We start from the raw sequence: 14,752 nt of genomic DNA, 5'->3' as shown, positions 1-14,752 counted from the left end.
CTTTTCACTGTTGTAAATTATTGTCTATAATCTCCTAGCAGAAGCTCAGGGAGGACTTCCTGTCGGTGGTTTCCTGAAGCAGTTCTTCAGATCTGCTCCAGGATCTGTTTACTGTTTACTCAGGGTTAGAAGGATTATCTAGTACAATGTGTTTTGTACAAGCTTGCTGATCATGCCAAACTTTTTTTTCACTGTTGATGCACGGATGCATGGCTTTACCTGTAGTTTAAACTCATTTTACAGTTGAACATGTTCTTTAGAATGTATTCTATATAACTTATGCACATATTTTTCTGCAGCATGCAAAGGTCTAAACCAGATTTTCTATACAGTTTGTTTCACTCTCAACAATGTCTTCTTGAAATGACAGTTTCTGTGCATTCTCTAATGAAATAGTTGTGCCTGGGACCGTAGGCAACTTTGTGGGGTTTTTTTTATTACATGAAGGGCTGGTTTTCATTGAATTGTTTTCATGCTGCAGAGGCACTGAGTAATGACCATGTGAATTTCCTCAACAGACAGCATCACCGTCTAATTTAAACACTATTTTCCAGAGGTCTCCATTTGGCATTTCATACTAGTCAAAACTTCATTCAATTTAGCAACTTCAACAAACAGAACACTATGTAAGAACTATATAAACCTATTAGAGAGCAACCAAAGGAGGGCTACAAGGAGGGTGAAGGACCTAGAGGGAAAGCTATAAGCAGAGTGGCTGGGGTCACTCGGCTTGTTCAGCCAGAAGACAAGGAGACTGAGGGGCGACCTCATTACAGCCTAGAGGCAGTGACAGGCAGCTACTCATCACTTCCCTACGGTGACCAATGATAGGACCCGAGGGAACAGCATGAAGTTGTGTCAGGACTTGTTCAGACTGCACACCACAAAAAGATTCTTCACCAAGAGGGTGGTTTGGCAGTGGAACAGGCTCACCAGGGAAGTGGTCACAGCACCAGAGCCCAAGCGGTGTTCAGTCAATGCTCTCAGGCACATGGTGTGATTCTTGGGGCTGTCTTTTTCAGAGCCAGGAGTTGGACTCGATCCTAATATACTCGATTCTGATATTCCAACTCCTGATATTCTATGATTCTATGATTCTATGATTCTATGATTTTGTAACCAGTAGAGTTCTAGTAAAGTACTAGGCATTTTATATGGATAAAACTCCCTGGCTGCTGAGCTGCTAGGGCTATTTTCCCTTCAATACAGCGAGCGGCAGAGAAGAAACTGAGCAGCTTTTGAGTCCTCCCCATTGCCGGGCGGCCCCGCGCCGCAGGAGCGCAGCGCTCTCGCTTCTCTTTGCCCGGCAGCCGCGACCCCCCTGCCTTGCTCTCAGCAGCACATGACCGCAGCCGGCCCGCAGCCGCTGCCCCGCCGCCCGTTCCTCGAGTGCCGCCCGCCCGCCCGCCGCAGCAGGTAGGGAGGGCAGCGCCGCAAGCCCCGGAGCGTCCCGCCCCCGCCCCAGCCCCGGTCGCAGCCCCGGTCCCGGCCCCGGCCCCGGCCCCCGCCCCGGCCCCGCCGCTCACCCGCGCCCGCCGGGGAGGTATGAGCGACGGAGCGGCCGCTCCGCGCCGCGGGTGAGTGCGCGGCCGTGCGCGGGGGAGGGAGGGCAGGCGGGAGACAGGCTGGGGACAGGCGGGGGACAGGCTGGAGACAGGCAGGCGGGAGAGGACAGCCCCCCCAAACCAACGATGAGTTTTTGGAAAGCTTGGGCGCGGGGGTGCGCGGTTTCGGGATGGGACTGTCCGGAGCCAGGTGCGGGGCTCCGCGCTGTTGCCCTTCTGGCTCCGCGCTGCTGCCTTTCTCCTCCTGCGTTTTGCACTGAGGGATGGCAACCAGGCAGCTGCTCCCCCTTCGCGAAAGCGCTGTCGGAGCCTGTCGGTCGCTCTGGAGTTTTAACATCAGAGGTGCGAAGGGTGCAGAGAGAAGCAAACTCGCAATCTCTTTCCACACGTTAAAACTCCCTTACCCACTTGCGGTCCTGAGGTAGAGAGTCTTGTGTGGAGAAAGCCCAGGTACCGCACAGTGAAAAAGTTGCGGTCCTGGGCTCCGAGGACTCCCCACCTCCTGGGGATACCCATGCCAGTCGCTCATTTAACAGCTTTTTGGAAAATGAGGCAGAATGATTGCAAGCAAGCCCTGCGACCGTGCACTGGTTTTGCAAGGGTGGCGTGTCGCCCTCGTCCCTCAAAGCTGGCCGGCAGGTGCCCGATGTCCATTTGAGCTCCAGCCGGCCGTGCGAGCTCGGGTCGGGCAGCGTGGGAGTTCGCTGCGGAGATGCCACTGTAAATAGCCACTGCACGCACAGAACTCGTGTGTCACAGCAGTGTCCTCTGGAGTGGCTGGCCACAAGCCTGCGTCCAGCATGTGTGCTCTGCTCCTTGAAATTATATGAGTCACAAAATGAAGAATTTTTAAAATACTGTGTGACTTTCATACTGAAACCTTTGTTATGATTTACACTGTTATGGTTTTGAAGCCATAATCATGCCTGAAGCCCTGCTGGCAACGTGATCTGCAAAACCCACCTTGTGTCCTATCAGACACAATTTACTGTGTAATCTTGTAGCCCAGACCAGAGAATTTCCAGCGTGCCCGCCTGTGAAACTAATGTGTGACCATCACATTAAATTGGTTTTCTGTTGTATTTTGAATTTATCTAAGGAAAACATGAACTATTCACAAAAAAAAAAAAAAAAACTGTTTTGCAACTTTGATGGCAAATCTTAGCTGCTGAGAAGTCCCATTTTGGTTTCAGACCTGTCACAGCCACCACTCTGACTCATCTCCAGCCTTTAAATTTAACTGCATGCTGAACAAATAGTGGATGTTCGAGATGGTTTTGATTTCTAAGTTGCTGATTGCCTTTGAATTTAAGTGAAAACCTGGGCTCAGGGCTCAAACACAGTATTAAACTTTTACTAACATTTGTAGGAGGTTTTGCTGTAGGGAGGAAAGGTGAAGGCTTTTAAAAGAAAAATTTGGCTCTGACAACTGAGCGTTTTGCTTAGTGTTGAAATCATGGAAGAGCAGACTGCTTCAAAAAAGGGTTTTTATGGATTAAAAATAGATGTTTATATCATTAACTGTAAATATGGCTGACAGAGTTCTATGTAGCATGATATTCCAGAAAAACAAAAAACTTATGTTGATGAGCCAGCTTTTGTGTTTGAAGCATTTGGCTTGCCTGCAGCATTTCTGCATTTTCAGGGCTGCAGATAATATTGACTGAATCGACTGCACATGTTTTCAGCTGGAGAAACAATATGAGATCTGTCTTTCATAAGGGGTAGCCTCCTTCTAGTCAGGCCCACCAGCAGTCCAGTAGAAGGTGTAATCTTCCACATGCACGTGCACACACACACTCACTCTTAAGGTGATTTTCCAAGATGTTCCACAACTAGTGAGAAGCCAACTGCATGATCTTAATGACAAATACAAGCACCTTTTTCTGCCCACTTTCTGGGATGAAGGTGTGTAATTAATTTGCTGATTTTGCTGTTCGCTGAGTACAGCAAAGAGACGGTCAGGCAAATTTGAACAAAGACATCAGGAGTCACCATGCTCCATAAACCTACATTCCTCCCATAGTGCCCTTGATGGCTGGAAATTTTTCAAAATTCTTGAATATGACACGAGGGCTTGCACCAGGGTAATCCAGGTTACATCCCAGCTGAGCTGAGGGACAAAAGAGTAGCTGAGTGCTGCTTCCCTTTTCTGTGCACCCAGGTCTCAGGTTTCTCTTCCATGGGCTTCACTATATGTGTCATCCCTATGTTCACCTGGAACATGCCCAGGGAACTGGGAAAATGAGCTTTTCTCAGTATGGATATAGCACCTTTATCTTACTCAAGTCACTAAGATAAATTATTAGTGAGGAAGCAGTAAGGGAATCAGAGGTAAGCCTTTAAGTTTCAGTGTGAATCTGAACATAGAGTTCAAAGGTAAGAACATCAAATACCTATGTGCTTCAGCTTTGAGGGAGGCAATGATTTTGGGTTCATTTTGTACAAAAAGTCTAGTCTAGATGGTTGGCTATTAACTGACTGTTAATATGAGATCTTACAAAAACATCTTTCCATTTTTCTTGAGTTCAACCTAAAATCAGAAGATCTGGGGTATTACTTTATTCTCTTTTGAGGTTCTGGCTTTACTTCTCTAGAAGAACAAGTCTTGTTCAAATGTCTCAGATCCCTTCATAAGCACTTTACAAGGGCCATTTTTAGGAGAGAAAGTAGTTCTCATCTGAGAGTGTAGAGAACTGAGATAGAGCTCAAAAGGCCTATCCAAAATACAGAGTAAATTAACATATGAAGTGGGTCAGGGAAACAACTTATTTGCTCCAGTCACAGCATTAAATTACTTTTCCCTTACTCACTGTAACTGTTAAGAAATTCATAGGCCATTCCTCTTGCAATGACTTGAGAAAGGCAGACATGCTTTTTATGCTCCTTTCTGATGTAACTGGTATTAAATATGCATTGTAGCTCAGTTACTGTAGATAACTGAGCATAAATTCATCCATCTTCCACTTGAAATTCTGTTCCCAAATGTAGCAGCTGAATATTCTTTCGTTTTCTACTTTTTGGATGGGTCGGATGTTTCTTGGTTTTGTTTTTAGAGAAGAACCTTTTTAGCATTCCTTAGAAACTAATTAAAATGCTTCCCTTTTGGCTTATTCTCCTAATTTATTAATATCACAAATAACTTTTCTTTGGTGACCCACTTTCATAGGTATCTGAACATCTAGCAAAATTGTAACTCACCAGGAAGGCGGTGTAGACTAATAAATAGCATCTCCAGACAGGAAGAAAAGCCAAGACACTTCTTTCTTTGCCATGCAGAGTTTTACACACCACACATGCAGAAAATATTGCTCTATTCCCCAGCTCAATTGGCACCGTTAGCCAAAAAAAAGCATTTTATTGATTACATGATTGATTTGAAGGTCAGAATGTAGGATTGCATCTATTCTCCTGCCTGAATTCAATTTCCACCCACTATCCACAGTGAAGAAACTGCTCTTTGCATAAATATAAATTGAAATATTGGTCTGTGCGAGTGTTCAAGCAAATAAACTTTCTCTTCTAGCTCCCAGGGCAACTCCCCAACACTACACTGTCATCAAAACCACTAGGCTTTGACTAAGATACTGCTTTTTATTGAATTATCTTACCTGCTTTGTGAAAATTACAGGTTTGCATAGAACAAGAGGATGCTCACTGATTTAATGAACACAATGATCAACAGGCCACTGGAAGTGGTAGAGCTATACAGCCTCTGAATCAGAGGCCAGCTAGCAAAGAGTACACTTAATTTCATGGTCATTTCAAAATAGACAGACTATACAGAGTTATCACAAGGACTGATTAATTGCCCTGTGTCCTGCAGACCCTCCAACTCTGGGCATGTTTTAAGGGCAGTCTGCTCTAAGAGGGTCGTCTGTGGTTGTCCCAACCAAAGGATACTCAATGTTGCCACCTTCTCTCCAAAGTCGGCTGAAGAGCAACCCCTAACAGGAGAGCATAAGGTTTATTTGGTGACTTCTGATGAAGATTTGCTTTCCTTTTCAGTAAGTGTGGACGTCTGTGTAAGTGTGAGAGAATTATGGTGGCGTTTAAAGGAGTCTGGACTCAGCCCTTCTGGAAAGCCGTTTCAGCAGAGTTTTTGGCCATGCTCATTTTTGTACTCCTCAGCCTCGGCTCCACAATCAACTGGGGTGGAGCAGAGAAGCCGCTGCCTGTGGACATGGTCCTTATATCCCTCTGCTTTGGACTCAGCATTGCCACCATGGTGCAGTGCTTTGGACACATCAGCGGAGGCCACATCAACCCTGCCGTGACCGTGGCCATGGTCTGCACGAGGAAGATCAGCCTTGCCAAGTCCGTCTTCTACATTGTTGCCCAGTGCCTGGGAGCCATCGTGGGCGCGGGCATCCTTTACCTTGTCACGCCGCCCAGCGTGGTGGGAGGCCTGGGAGTCACTGCGGTAATCTCTCCTCCTCTGCCTCTTGAACTAGGCTAGCTCAGACCCTGAGAAAATAGAATCAGTGTCACAAAGAATGAGGAGAGCTCAGGTACAGGTTTTTAACAGCTTGCTGGTTTATTTACCACACCCAGACAGGGCTTAAAGCTCTCCTTAGGACGGGTTTATGCAGTGTGATAGTTATAGCTGATCTTTTCATAGAAGCTCTCTTTCCTAGAACTTCCCCAAATCTGATGACAGCAGGTAATGTTAATTTACATACAAAATTTAAATAATATATGCGTGAAATGCCATTTTTATATGGTCTGGGGAGGGGGGAAATTAATTCTATGCTATTATGATGGGGACTGAAAAAACATAAATTTAAAATGACATACTTTTGAAATAGATTGTGGCTTAGATTTCAGCTTTGTTCTAAACTAATAAGGAATGCCATCAGTTAGCCCTGTTGCAGGACTTATTAAAAATGCACTTGAGCCGCACACTGCTTAATTTTTAATTGAAATTGAAATTAATTAAGTCAGGGCTAATTAATGAATTTATAATTGAATAGTAAATTACAGTGCTCCCAAGAAAAAAAATTGGTGAAAAGGAAGTGCAGCATTTGCAAATCCCTGTGTAAAAATAAACTGTACTTCTGCAGTCTAACTTTGAAGTTCCAGTTGGATGTTACTGTCAAGCCTTCTGTTCTCAGTCCAGCAATGATTTTCCATGTTTCTCAAAATAAAAAAACATTTAAAAGTTTAAAAAAAAAAAGGGAGAAGGGTGAAGAGGGGGGATTCTGTATCTCTAACAGTTCATTGTTGTCTTTCACGTTGTATTATTTAGAAATATCATTCATTGAAATACAATTTGTGCATGCGATGGTTTTCTGATTTACAAAATCTCCTTTTCTTCATTTCTGGTGTTTCTTTGCCTTCTTTCAGGTACACAGAGATCTTTCTGCTGGGCATGGACTCCTGGTGGAATTGATAATTACATTCCAGCTGGTTTTTACTATTTTTGCTAGCTGTGATTCAAAACGAAGTGATGTCACTGGTTCAGTAGCTTTAGCAATTGGATTTTCTGTTGCAATTGGACATTTATTTGCTGTAAGTTAATAGTTTCTCTTTAAAAAATAGATCCCTTTACCCTTTATGACTACTTCAGAAGTAAATGGAAACTTTTGTGACCTTTAGAGCAATTACAGCTGTATAGCTGCTGTATTCTTTATGGACCCATGCCAAAGCCCTTTGGAGTCTCAGGAGTGTCCCCTTGGGTAGGGTGTTGCACCAGAACTTTTCTGGCTGTTCATGTGATAACATTTTTTAATTTTGTGTAAAGACTCAGGAGAGTGATGATATCTGTTGTAAAGAGGAGGAGCTCTACAAAACCAGGGTGGTCCCATAGAAATCGAATCACTTCCTTCCAGACTTTAATAACAGGCAACATTTTCTCTCTGCTTTAGATCAATTACACTGGTGCCAGCATGAACCCAGCTCGATCATTCGGACCTGCTGTCATTATGGGCAGATGGGAAAACCAATGGGTAACTCTCCTTTTCATACTTCCTTTACCATAGTGACAAACAGTGGTCAGGATTTTTCATACATCATTTGCTTTCAGTTATGTCTCCCAGTACATCCCATAGAGACCATCCCTGGGGAAGACAGGGATGGTCTCTATGGGAGGTACTGCCCCAAGCTTAGGCATCATCATGCTCCTCACCTAGGACTGCAGTGCAGCATACAGCATGTTGGAATAGCATCATACTATTCAGGGGCCATTTTGTGGAGGTAGTAGCTGGGGTAGAAGAGAAATCATATGAAAAGTTCAAAACAAAAATAAAAAAAGCGACCCGAGGAGACTGAAAGAATTGGACTGCTGGAAAGAAAAATCCTCCAAGGCAGATTGCAAACCCCACTGGTCCTGCCGGTGAGGAGCTATGGAAGTAATTCTGTCAGCTTCACATTTCACCTGGTTCTGCAGCAAACTGGGGCAGATGTATAGAATGAGAACAGGGACCCTCTGTGATCTGGTTCCTGGGGGAGAACCTGCCTCGGCAAATGCCTGCAGTGAGAGATGAAGAGGTTGCAGTCTGGTATTTGCAGACCAGGCCAGATGTTACCTGCTTCAGTTTGAAAGTGTCAGCTTAGCCAGGAGCAGTTGTGCAGGAAATAATGTTATAAGCAGGCTGTGAATGATGCAGTAAATTTCTATAGCATCCAACAATCCAACTTACAAAAAAACATTTCATATTTTATAAGGGAAAGATGGATCACAGCTCAGCCTCACCTAATTATAGAGAGGGAAAGCACTTCTAGAGACACTTTCAGTGCTGACTGGAAGAGCTGCATATTACAGTGCATATAAGGATTTTCTTGATTTTTAAAGTATGAAGCCCACATTGCTCCCACTGCAGCTAAGAATAGAAATAGCATTGTCTTCAGGCCCTAAGGCTTCAATTCTGCAAACACGATACCATGTGTAACTTTGTTCCCAAGAGTTGTCCTATTGAGGCAGATTTACCCAGTTATCAGTGCATGGCTTGTTCATATGAAAAACTGCTGTAGTTTTTCACAAGATTAATTATCCATACTCTGAGGAAGCCTGTAATTTATAACTAAAGCTATAAACAATAAACAAATGCACCATGGAGAAACTTGCAGGAGAAGCTTAGTTACTGTCCTGGCCACTTGGAAAGACAGCCTTTTCTCTTCCTCCAGAGCAGTGACATTGGCATACCACTGACAGAAGCCTGTGGGCTTTGGCACCTACTAATGTCCCTGCACTGCTGCTGGTCATGATTAAATAGATAGGTACCTACAAAGTTGTGTTATGTCCATTGTATTTGCTTGTTTAAATTAGATTATCAGACTGCCTGTTGTGGTTGCCTGCCTGTTGTGGTTGACTGCCTGTTGTATTGTGTAGAATTAAATGCCAAATCTGAAATATTTTGGAAACATAAGTCTGAAATACCAAAGCAGAACTCTTTGTGCATACGCTAGGAAGGGCTTTTCTTCCTTGAAAGTTCATTGTCATCTTGTTTCAAAATGCAGGAAGAAAATCACTTTTCTACATCGATGTTTCCTTTGTGCATCTTCCTGCAGAGTCCATATTTGTGGTCTATAGCTGGCAGTGAGGAATGAAAAGTTTAGAAGAGCCTTCCTGTAAAGAAGATAGATCAATAAAACTTAACTTCCTGATAGATCGATAAAACTTGACAAAATTATTTCACTTCAAAGAAATGGGCCATCTTTGTCAGCCTTCTTATCACTGTTAATTTAAAAGCTTAATGCCTGGGATTTTTCCCACCTCTTTTTTTGCAGGTGTACTGGGTGGGACCGATAATCGGAGCCGTCCTTGCCGGTGCTCTGTACGAGTATGTCTATTGCCCAGACGTTGAGCTCAAGCGCCACTTCAAAGATGTCTTTGGTAAGGCCACCCAGCCCTCCAAGGGCAAGTACATCGAGGTGGACGACAGCAGGAGCCACGTAGAGACCGATGACCTGATCCTGAAGCCTGGCATAGTTCATGTGATTGATATTGACAGGGGTGAGGACAAGAAGGGAAGAGACCCATCCAGCGAGGTGTTGTCTTCCGTATGACTAGTAAGAAGCACTGAAAGCAGAGAGCGGCCTGCTAGCACGTCCACAGATATCCTTCCACCCATTAAAGAAACAGATCTCCTCTAGACTGAGCACCTTCCACTTCTTGAAAGGTATGGTGTGGGCACAAGCACAGAGTGGTGTCACCAAACCATACGCCTGCTCGGTTGGAAGATTAGGACTTTGCTATAATTAGGATTCCCCATCTATTATTCCAAACTTAGACTTGTTCCTAGTATTTTCCTTTCCTTCTTTCTGGAGCAACCCCAAAGTCAAAAAAAAAAGAAGATTAAAGTATTCTCCTTTAATAAAGCAGTCAATAATGAGATAGAGATGTGTAACATCCAGATTGACAGTTAAGATGTACCAGGAAATGCCTATAGACATGAAGACCTACTTATCAGATTGTTCTTCTGATGCTTAATTGGCTGTTGTCAGCACCGATTATAACATCTTACCCATTAAGCCTTCTCTGCAAGGTTCAGAGACAGCACCAGCACTATTTAAGAGTTTTCTCCACAGTCAAGCAAAGGAGTATTGTTTCCACTCATGTACATCACTATTGCCTTGCAGACTACCTCTGAAAAAAATGATACTTTAACAGGCTTTTAGGAAAAAATTCTATCAACCCATCAAATTTCACTCATCTGATTCGATGTATAAATACATTACCTTCATCCCCAAGAGTAAATATGCTGAAATGGAATGTTGAAGTGTAGGGTAATAAGGCTGCAAAGCAGCTGATTGTACTTCATGCTCCCTCTTGTCATTGTCTATCTGGTGAAACATTCTCCTGGGGTTTGACTATTGACCATTCAGTGTTAGCAGACTCTCAAGGTCATGCAAAGAATATAAAGGCTTTCCTGTTACTTAATAACTTAAATAAGAGATATCAGAAGAAAAGAAGGCATATCTGTTTTCAGTGCACTTGTTTGAATACACATTTCTGTGCTAATTTATGTAAACTAGAGGTTTAAATTACTTACCTATTTTCTTACAAGATGGTTGGAGATAGTGTTTTTTTAATTTATTAGTAATGTAGAGGGGTTTTAACTTTTAACTGTATTGAGACACTGATTGGGAAATATTTTTTTATAACAGATGATAAAAATATGACTGCTTCTGGTTTTTTGTTGTAATTGATGCCTAACTATTTGAACAGGTTCCCTGCTTGTTCCTGTGTTCATATACTCATAAACTACACCTCTGGCAAAGGCTTCTTTATCTGTTGTTAGAAAAAGGTTCAAGTGCTTGCAGGGTGTTTTTGGGCAAAAAGGACATGAAATATGTTTGGTAAACAGTCTTTCCCCTATAGAGGTTTTTGCCAGACAAAATCACCCCAGCAGAACATTTCTGTAAAGCTTTTGCTGACTTACTGCTTTTGTTTCTGATCAGTGACTTTGAGTTTTACAATATGCAGCTGCAGAGCAGTCAGGAGCATGGTATTATTACCGTAATTATGTAGTTCTTATTTTTAAATTGAAAACCTATCCCTGCTTATTTAGCAATGAGAGAGGAAAAATGTATTTGTCCTGACTTTGGGCTGTATTAGCCTCATCTGTTCTTTGACATACTCTACATGCAATCTTTATTACAGGGAATTAGATGTTTCTAATGAGATAATAAACCACTACAACCCTCAAATCTGTGCACTATGATCCAAGGGCAATTCTAGTGCCCCAGCTTGCAGCCTTGTATAGTCCCAGCATGTCCTTTTTCAAGTTCCACATTTTTCTTGTCTTAATCCTTGTTAGTGTGATGCACTAAGTTCCCTGCACTGAGCATGAGGTTCATTGCTCCTTCATGCATTTGCAGTTGAGCGTAGCTGGGGACCTGTGGACAATGTCAAATTGCAGATAAGAGCTCCTTCCCACAGCAAGGACTAAGTCTCCTGAAGGAAGGGCAGCACAAGTGTGGTGTTAGACCTCTGCTCAGATGGATAAATACCATGATAAAGAGATTCAATAAGAAAGATCAAAACTTGTTGGGGGATTTGTCTAGTCAAGTTGGGCTTTTTCTTTTACGTTGTTCCAATCTGTATTTGTTAAAGGGACATTTTGTTTAAACCTTTTGCATGGTTTAAAAAGGTAAAGAGTAATACACGTAAAATTGGTGGCTTTTTAAGCAAAGGTTTGCATTTTTGTACTTAAAGACACTCCTTAATTTGTGAATTTTGCATGGTACTGTGTTATTTAAATAAGAAGCTGTGATTTGCTTTATGCTTAAGGGTCCTTTACACAAATGGCTTGATGTGTGTTTTCCTCACCCAGCCTGATTTTGCTGCAGAGGTGAGCATAATGTGAGCATAGCACCAGCCACCTCTGTTAGGAGGATCTTTTTCCTGTATTAATGAACTATGGCAAACACTCAGAGCCAGCCCCAGAACCAGCAGAGCTCCTTATTGAGGATAAGATCCTGACACTTCTGAAAAGATCAGAGAAAAGAAGGGATGCTAAAATGGAGGCCAGCAGGAAGTAAAGGTTGATGCCATGCCATTAGACATTAGCAGGTAAGCAATGTGTGGTAGGTCTGCTCCTGATCCCATAGATTAAAACTTGTGGAGGAGTTTGTCATTGACTACAGTGGAAATGATCCTGAGCTTTTCTGGGACATGATGGCTTCTCCCACGCACTTCACTGTGTTTTTTCTAAAATCCGAGGCTTTCAGCAATATGCTTAATTTTGGAAGAAGATGGATTCAACTTGAGGCTTATGACCCACCCTACAGTAAATCCTTAGCAGTGGCTGTAATCGCAGGTAGTTCTGCCCCACCACATTCATACAAGGGAACATCACTCTTCAGCATCTATTAGGACTTGGTTTAGCACAGGGATATGTGCTCCTCTAAGCTGCCTTGCAATGGTATCATCACTGTACGATAGTCATGCTTGGTTAAATAATAGACTAGCATGACCTTTTTATGGATTCAAGATACTTTTGCTTTAGTATTCTTTTTAAACATGTACTTTGATACTGTTTGAGTGAGATTGGTGTTCTAAAGCTCTTCAGCTCTACACTGCAACTCATAACATACTTGATATTCTCTTAAAACATTTCTTGGTTTTGGTGGAAAATGTTTTTTTTATGACTGTGGATAGAAATCACAGAGAGACTGGCAGGTCTGTCATCATTCTGGGGCCCCAAAAAATAGGATGAGTCTCACTCCTCCATGATAGCACAATTGTTTTCAATGCTATATTTGCACTTTAACAAGCACCTTCATAATATTCAGTCACTGGGTTTCAGAAAATAAAGCATGGAAGCCAAGGGCGATTCTATTGAAGCACACAAATACTTTTTAAGTTGTGTGTACTCTGAGGTGTTCATCACCCAAATTCTAGCTATTCTCAGGAAAAAAAAAGAAAGAAGAAGAAACCCTGCAGCATTCAAGTTGTCATGATAACCCTTCTGTCCAAGTGTTCCAACATTCAGTGGAAGTAGGAGTGAGATTCATCTCATGCTGTGTTTAGGTTTGTCATGTGTATTTGCATATGAGTTTTTCAAAATGTGCTTTATTTCTGGTTATTACCACAGTATGTGCTTAGAAATCTAGATGGCCATCTACCTTTCTAGTGCTTGATGGCAGAGCAGCTGCCACTGTGCTCTGAAACATCTTATCTGCTGGCTGTGTAACACATTCAGGATATTGTACACCATCCAATATTTTTAATCTTATTAAAATATGTGAGAATTTACATTGTGAGTCTTTCTTTTCAAGGTGAGAGGTGAAAACACCATGCACAATTTTTTGTATCTCAGTTCAGCCTGTGTGTATCTGAGTTTCTCAAGGACTTTCTGAATAGATAGTATGTAAATATAGACTGCAGTAATTGCTACCCACTTAAGTTATCCTGTTGCAGTCTGAAATTTATGACAAATGAGGTAAAGCAAGCTGTGTATATGGATTTTTCCACAAGACCGCTTATTGTTTAAGTGCTTAGTCACCATGGTATCAGAACTAATGTAACAGAACTTAAAAATTCCATATGTAATATTTGGAATAATCCACTGAAAAATTCACTATAAAATAATACATGATTATCTGGTTCCCACATGTATTCTACTGTATCTCACCCTACTGTTGCAAATAAACAAGTGTCAAAAAAAAAAAGGCATCTTGTGATCATTGGAAACATTTCATGATCCTAAAGCTCAAGACTGAAATATAAGGAAAAACCCCAAATCCAACCCAAGGTAGGCAACAGAGAATGAATGATTTCCTGTGGAAAAATATTAATCAGAGAAGAGAGCTCCCTGTGCAAATGTTTTCATATTTTTAAGGAAACGAGCTAAACCAATTATAGCAAAAATTGTGCTGGTATGCTGTCGTGGTTTAGACCCAGCTGGGAACTAAGCACCACACAGCCACTTGCTCACCTCTCCCACTCCTAGCCCAGAGGAATGGGGAGGAGAATCAAAACCAAAACTTGTATGTTGAGATAAGAGTAGTTTAATAAAAAAACCACAAAACATCAGTGTATGATCAACACTATTCTCATGCCAAATCCAAAACCACAACATTGTACCAGCTACTGAAGAAAAATTAACTCTATCCCAGCTGAAACCAGGTCATGTATGTACATCACTGATTTTGCCAAATGGATTAAAAACTCATAGGACTAGTGGAGAGCCAAGGATTTGAAAAGTGATAGACATTATCCTGGCACTTCAGACCCCTTTCACTAAAACTAGCTTGTGAGACCAAGCTCCCATGACAATCTTCAGCAATGGAAATCAGATCCTGGGGAATTTACATTTCTAGTTGTCTAGCTCTTTGCTTAGAATGCAAAGTTTAGCTGCCATGACATTAATGGAGGTAAATTAGGATCCTGGAAATGACTAATATGAGAACACATCACCTGGGATAGCTTCTAATCAGTAGGAACGGCTCATGTCTGATATTCACCCCTTGCAGTGCTTCAGCTCTTGCCTTCAACTTCTTCAAGCTCCAGAGGCATCTCTCAAGAGGCTTAGGGGAGTGTGTATGTTGCATATGACTTAATACCCACATGGTTTGTACCCTACTGAAACGGGTTCCCAAGGGAATTTAGGGGCGGAACTAGTAAAACTATTTTGGTGTCACAATCACACGAGGAAGGAGCCACTCTGACATTTTAAAACAAGCACAAAACAGGAATATGAGTGTCTGGAGGGTTACAAAGACAAACACATTGTGATGGA

General features: G+C 42.3%; 1 protein-coding gene across 1 annotated transcript; it reads left to right on the top strand.

Annotated features, from left to right (window-relative positions):
• Positions 1-1,497: 1,497 nt before the first annotated feature.
• AQP4 (aquaporin 4) lies at positions 1,498-13,675 on the top strand. Its single transcript, XM_030943709.1, has 5 exons — positions 1,498-1,577; positions 5,574-5,988; positions 6,912-7,076; positions 7,433-7,513; positions 9,294-13,675. The coding sequence occupies exons 1-5, from the start codon at positions 1,546-1,548 to the stop codon at positions 9,570-9,572; spliced, it is 972 nt and encodes a 323-aa protein (XP_030799569.1). The 5' UTR covers positions 1,498-1,545; the 3' UTR covers positions 9,573-13,675.
• The last annotated feature ends 1,077 nt before the right edge of the window (positions 13,676-14,752 follow it).

The sequence above is a fragment of the Camarhynchus parvulus genome, chromosome 2 (assembly GCF_901933205.1).
Source record: "Camarhynchus parvulus chromosome 2, STF_HiC, whole genome shotgun sequence".
Lineage (NCBI taxonomy): Eukaryota > Metazoa > Chordata > Aves > Passeriformes > Thraupidae > Camarhynchus > Camarhynchus parvulus.
This window is presented reverse-complemented; position numbering and strand designations above follow the sequence as displayed.

Coding starts and splice junctions, on each gene's coding strand:
- AQP4 (XM_030943709.1), top strand. CDS start 1,546: ATGAGCGACGGAGCGGCCGCTCCGCGCCGCGG. Junction 1,578..5,573: donor GCGGCCGCTCCGCGCCGCGG/GTGAGTGCGCGG, acceptor TTTCCTTTTCAG/TAAGTGTGGACGTCTGTGTA. Junction 7,514..9,293: donor GCAGATGGGAAAACCAATGG/GTAACTCTCCTT, acceptor CTTTTTTTGCAG/GTGTACTGGGTGGGACCGAT.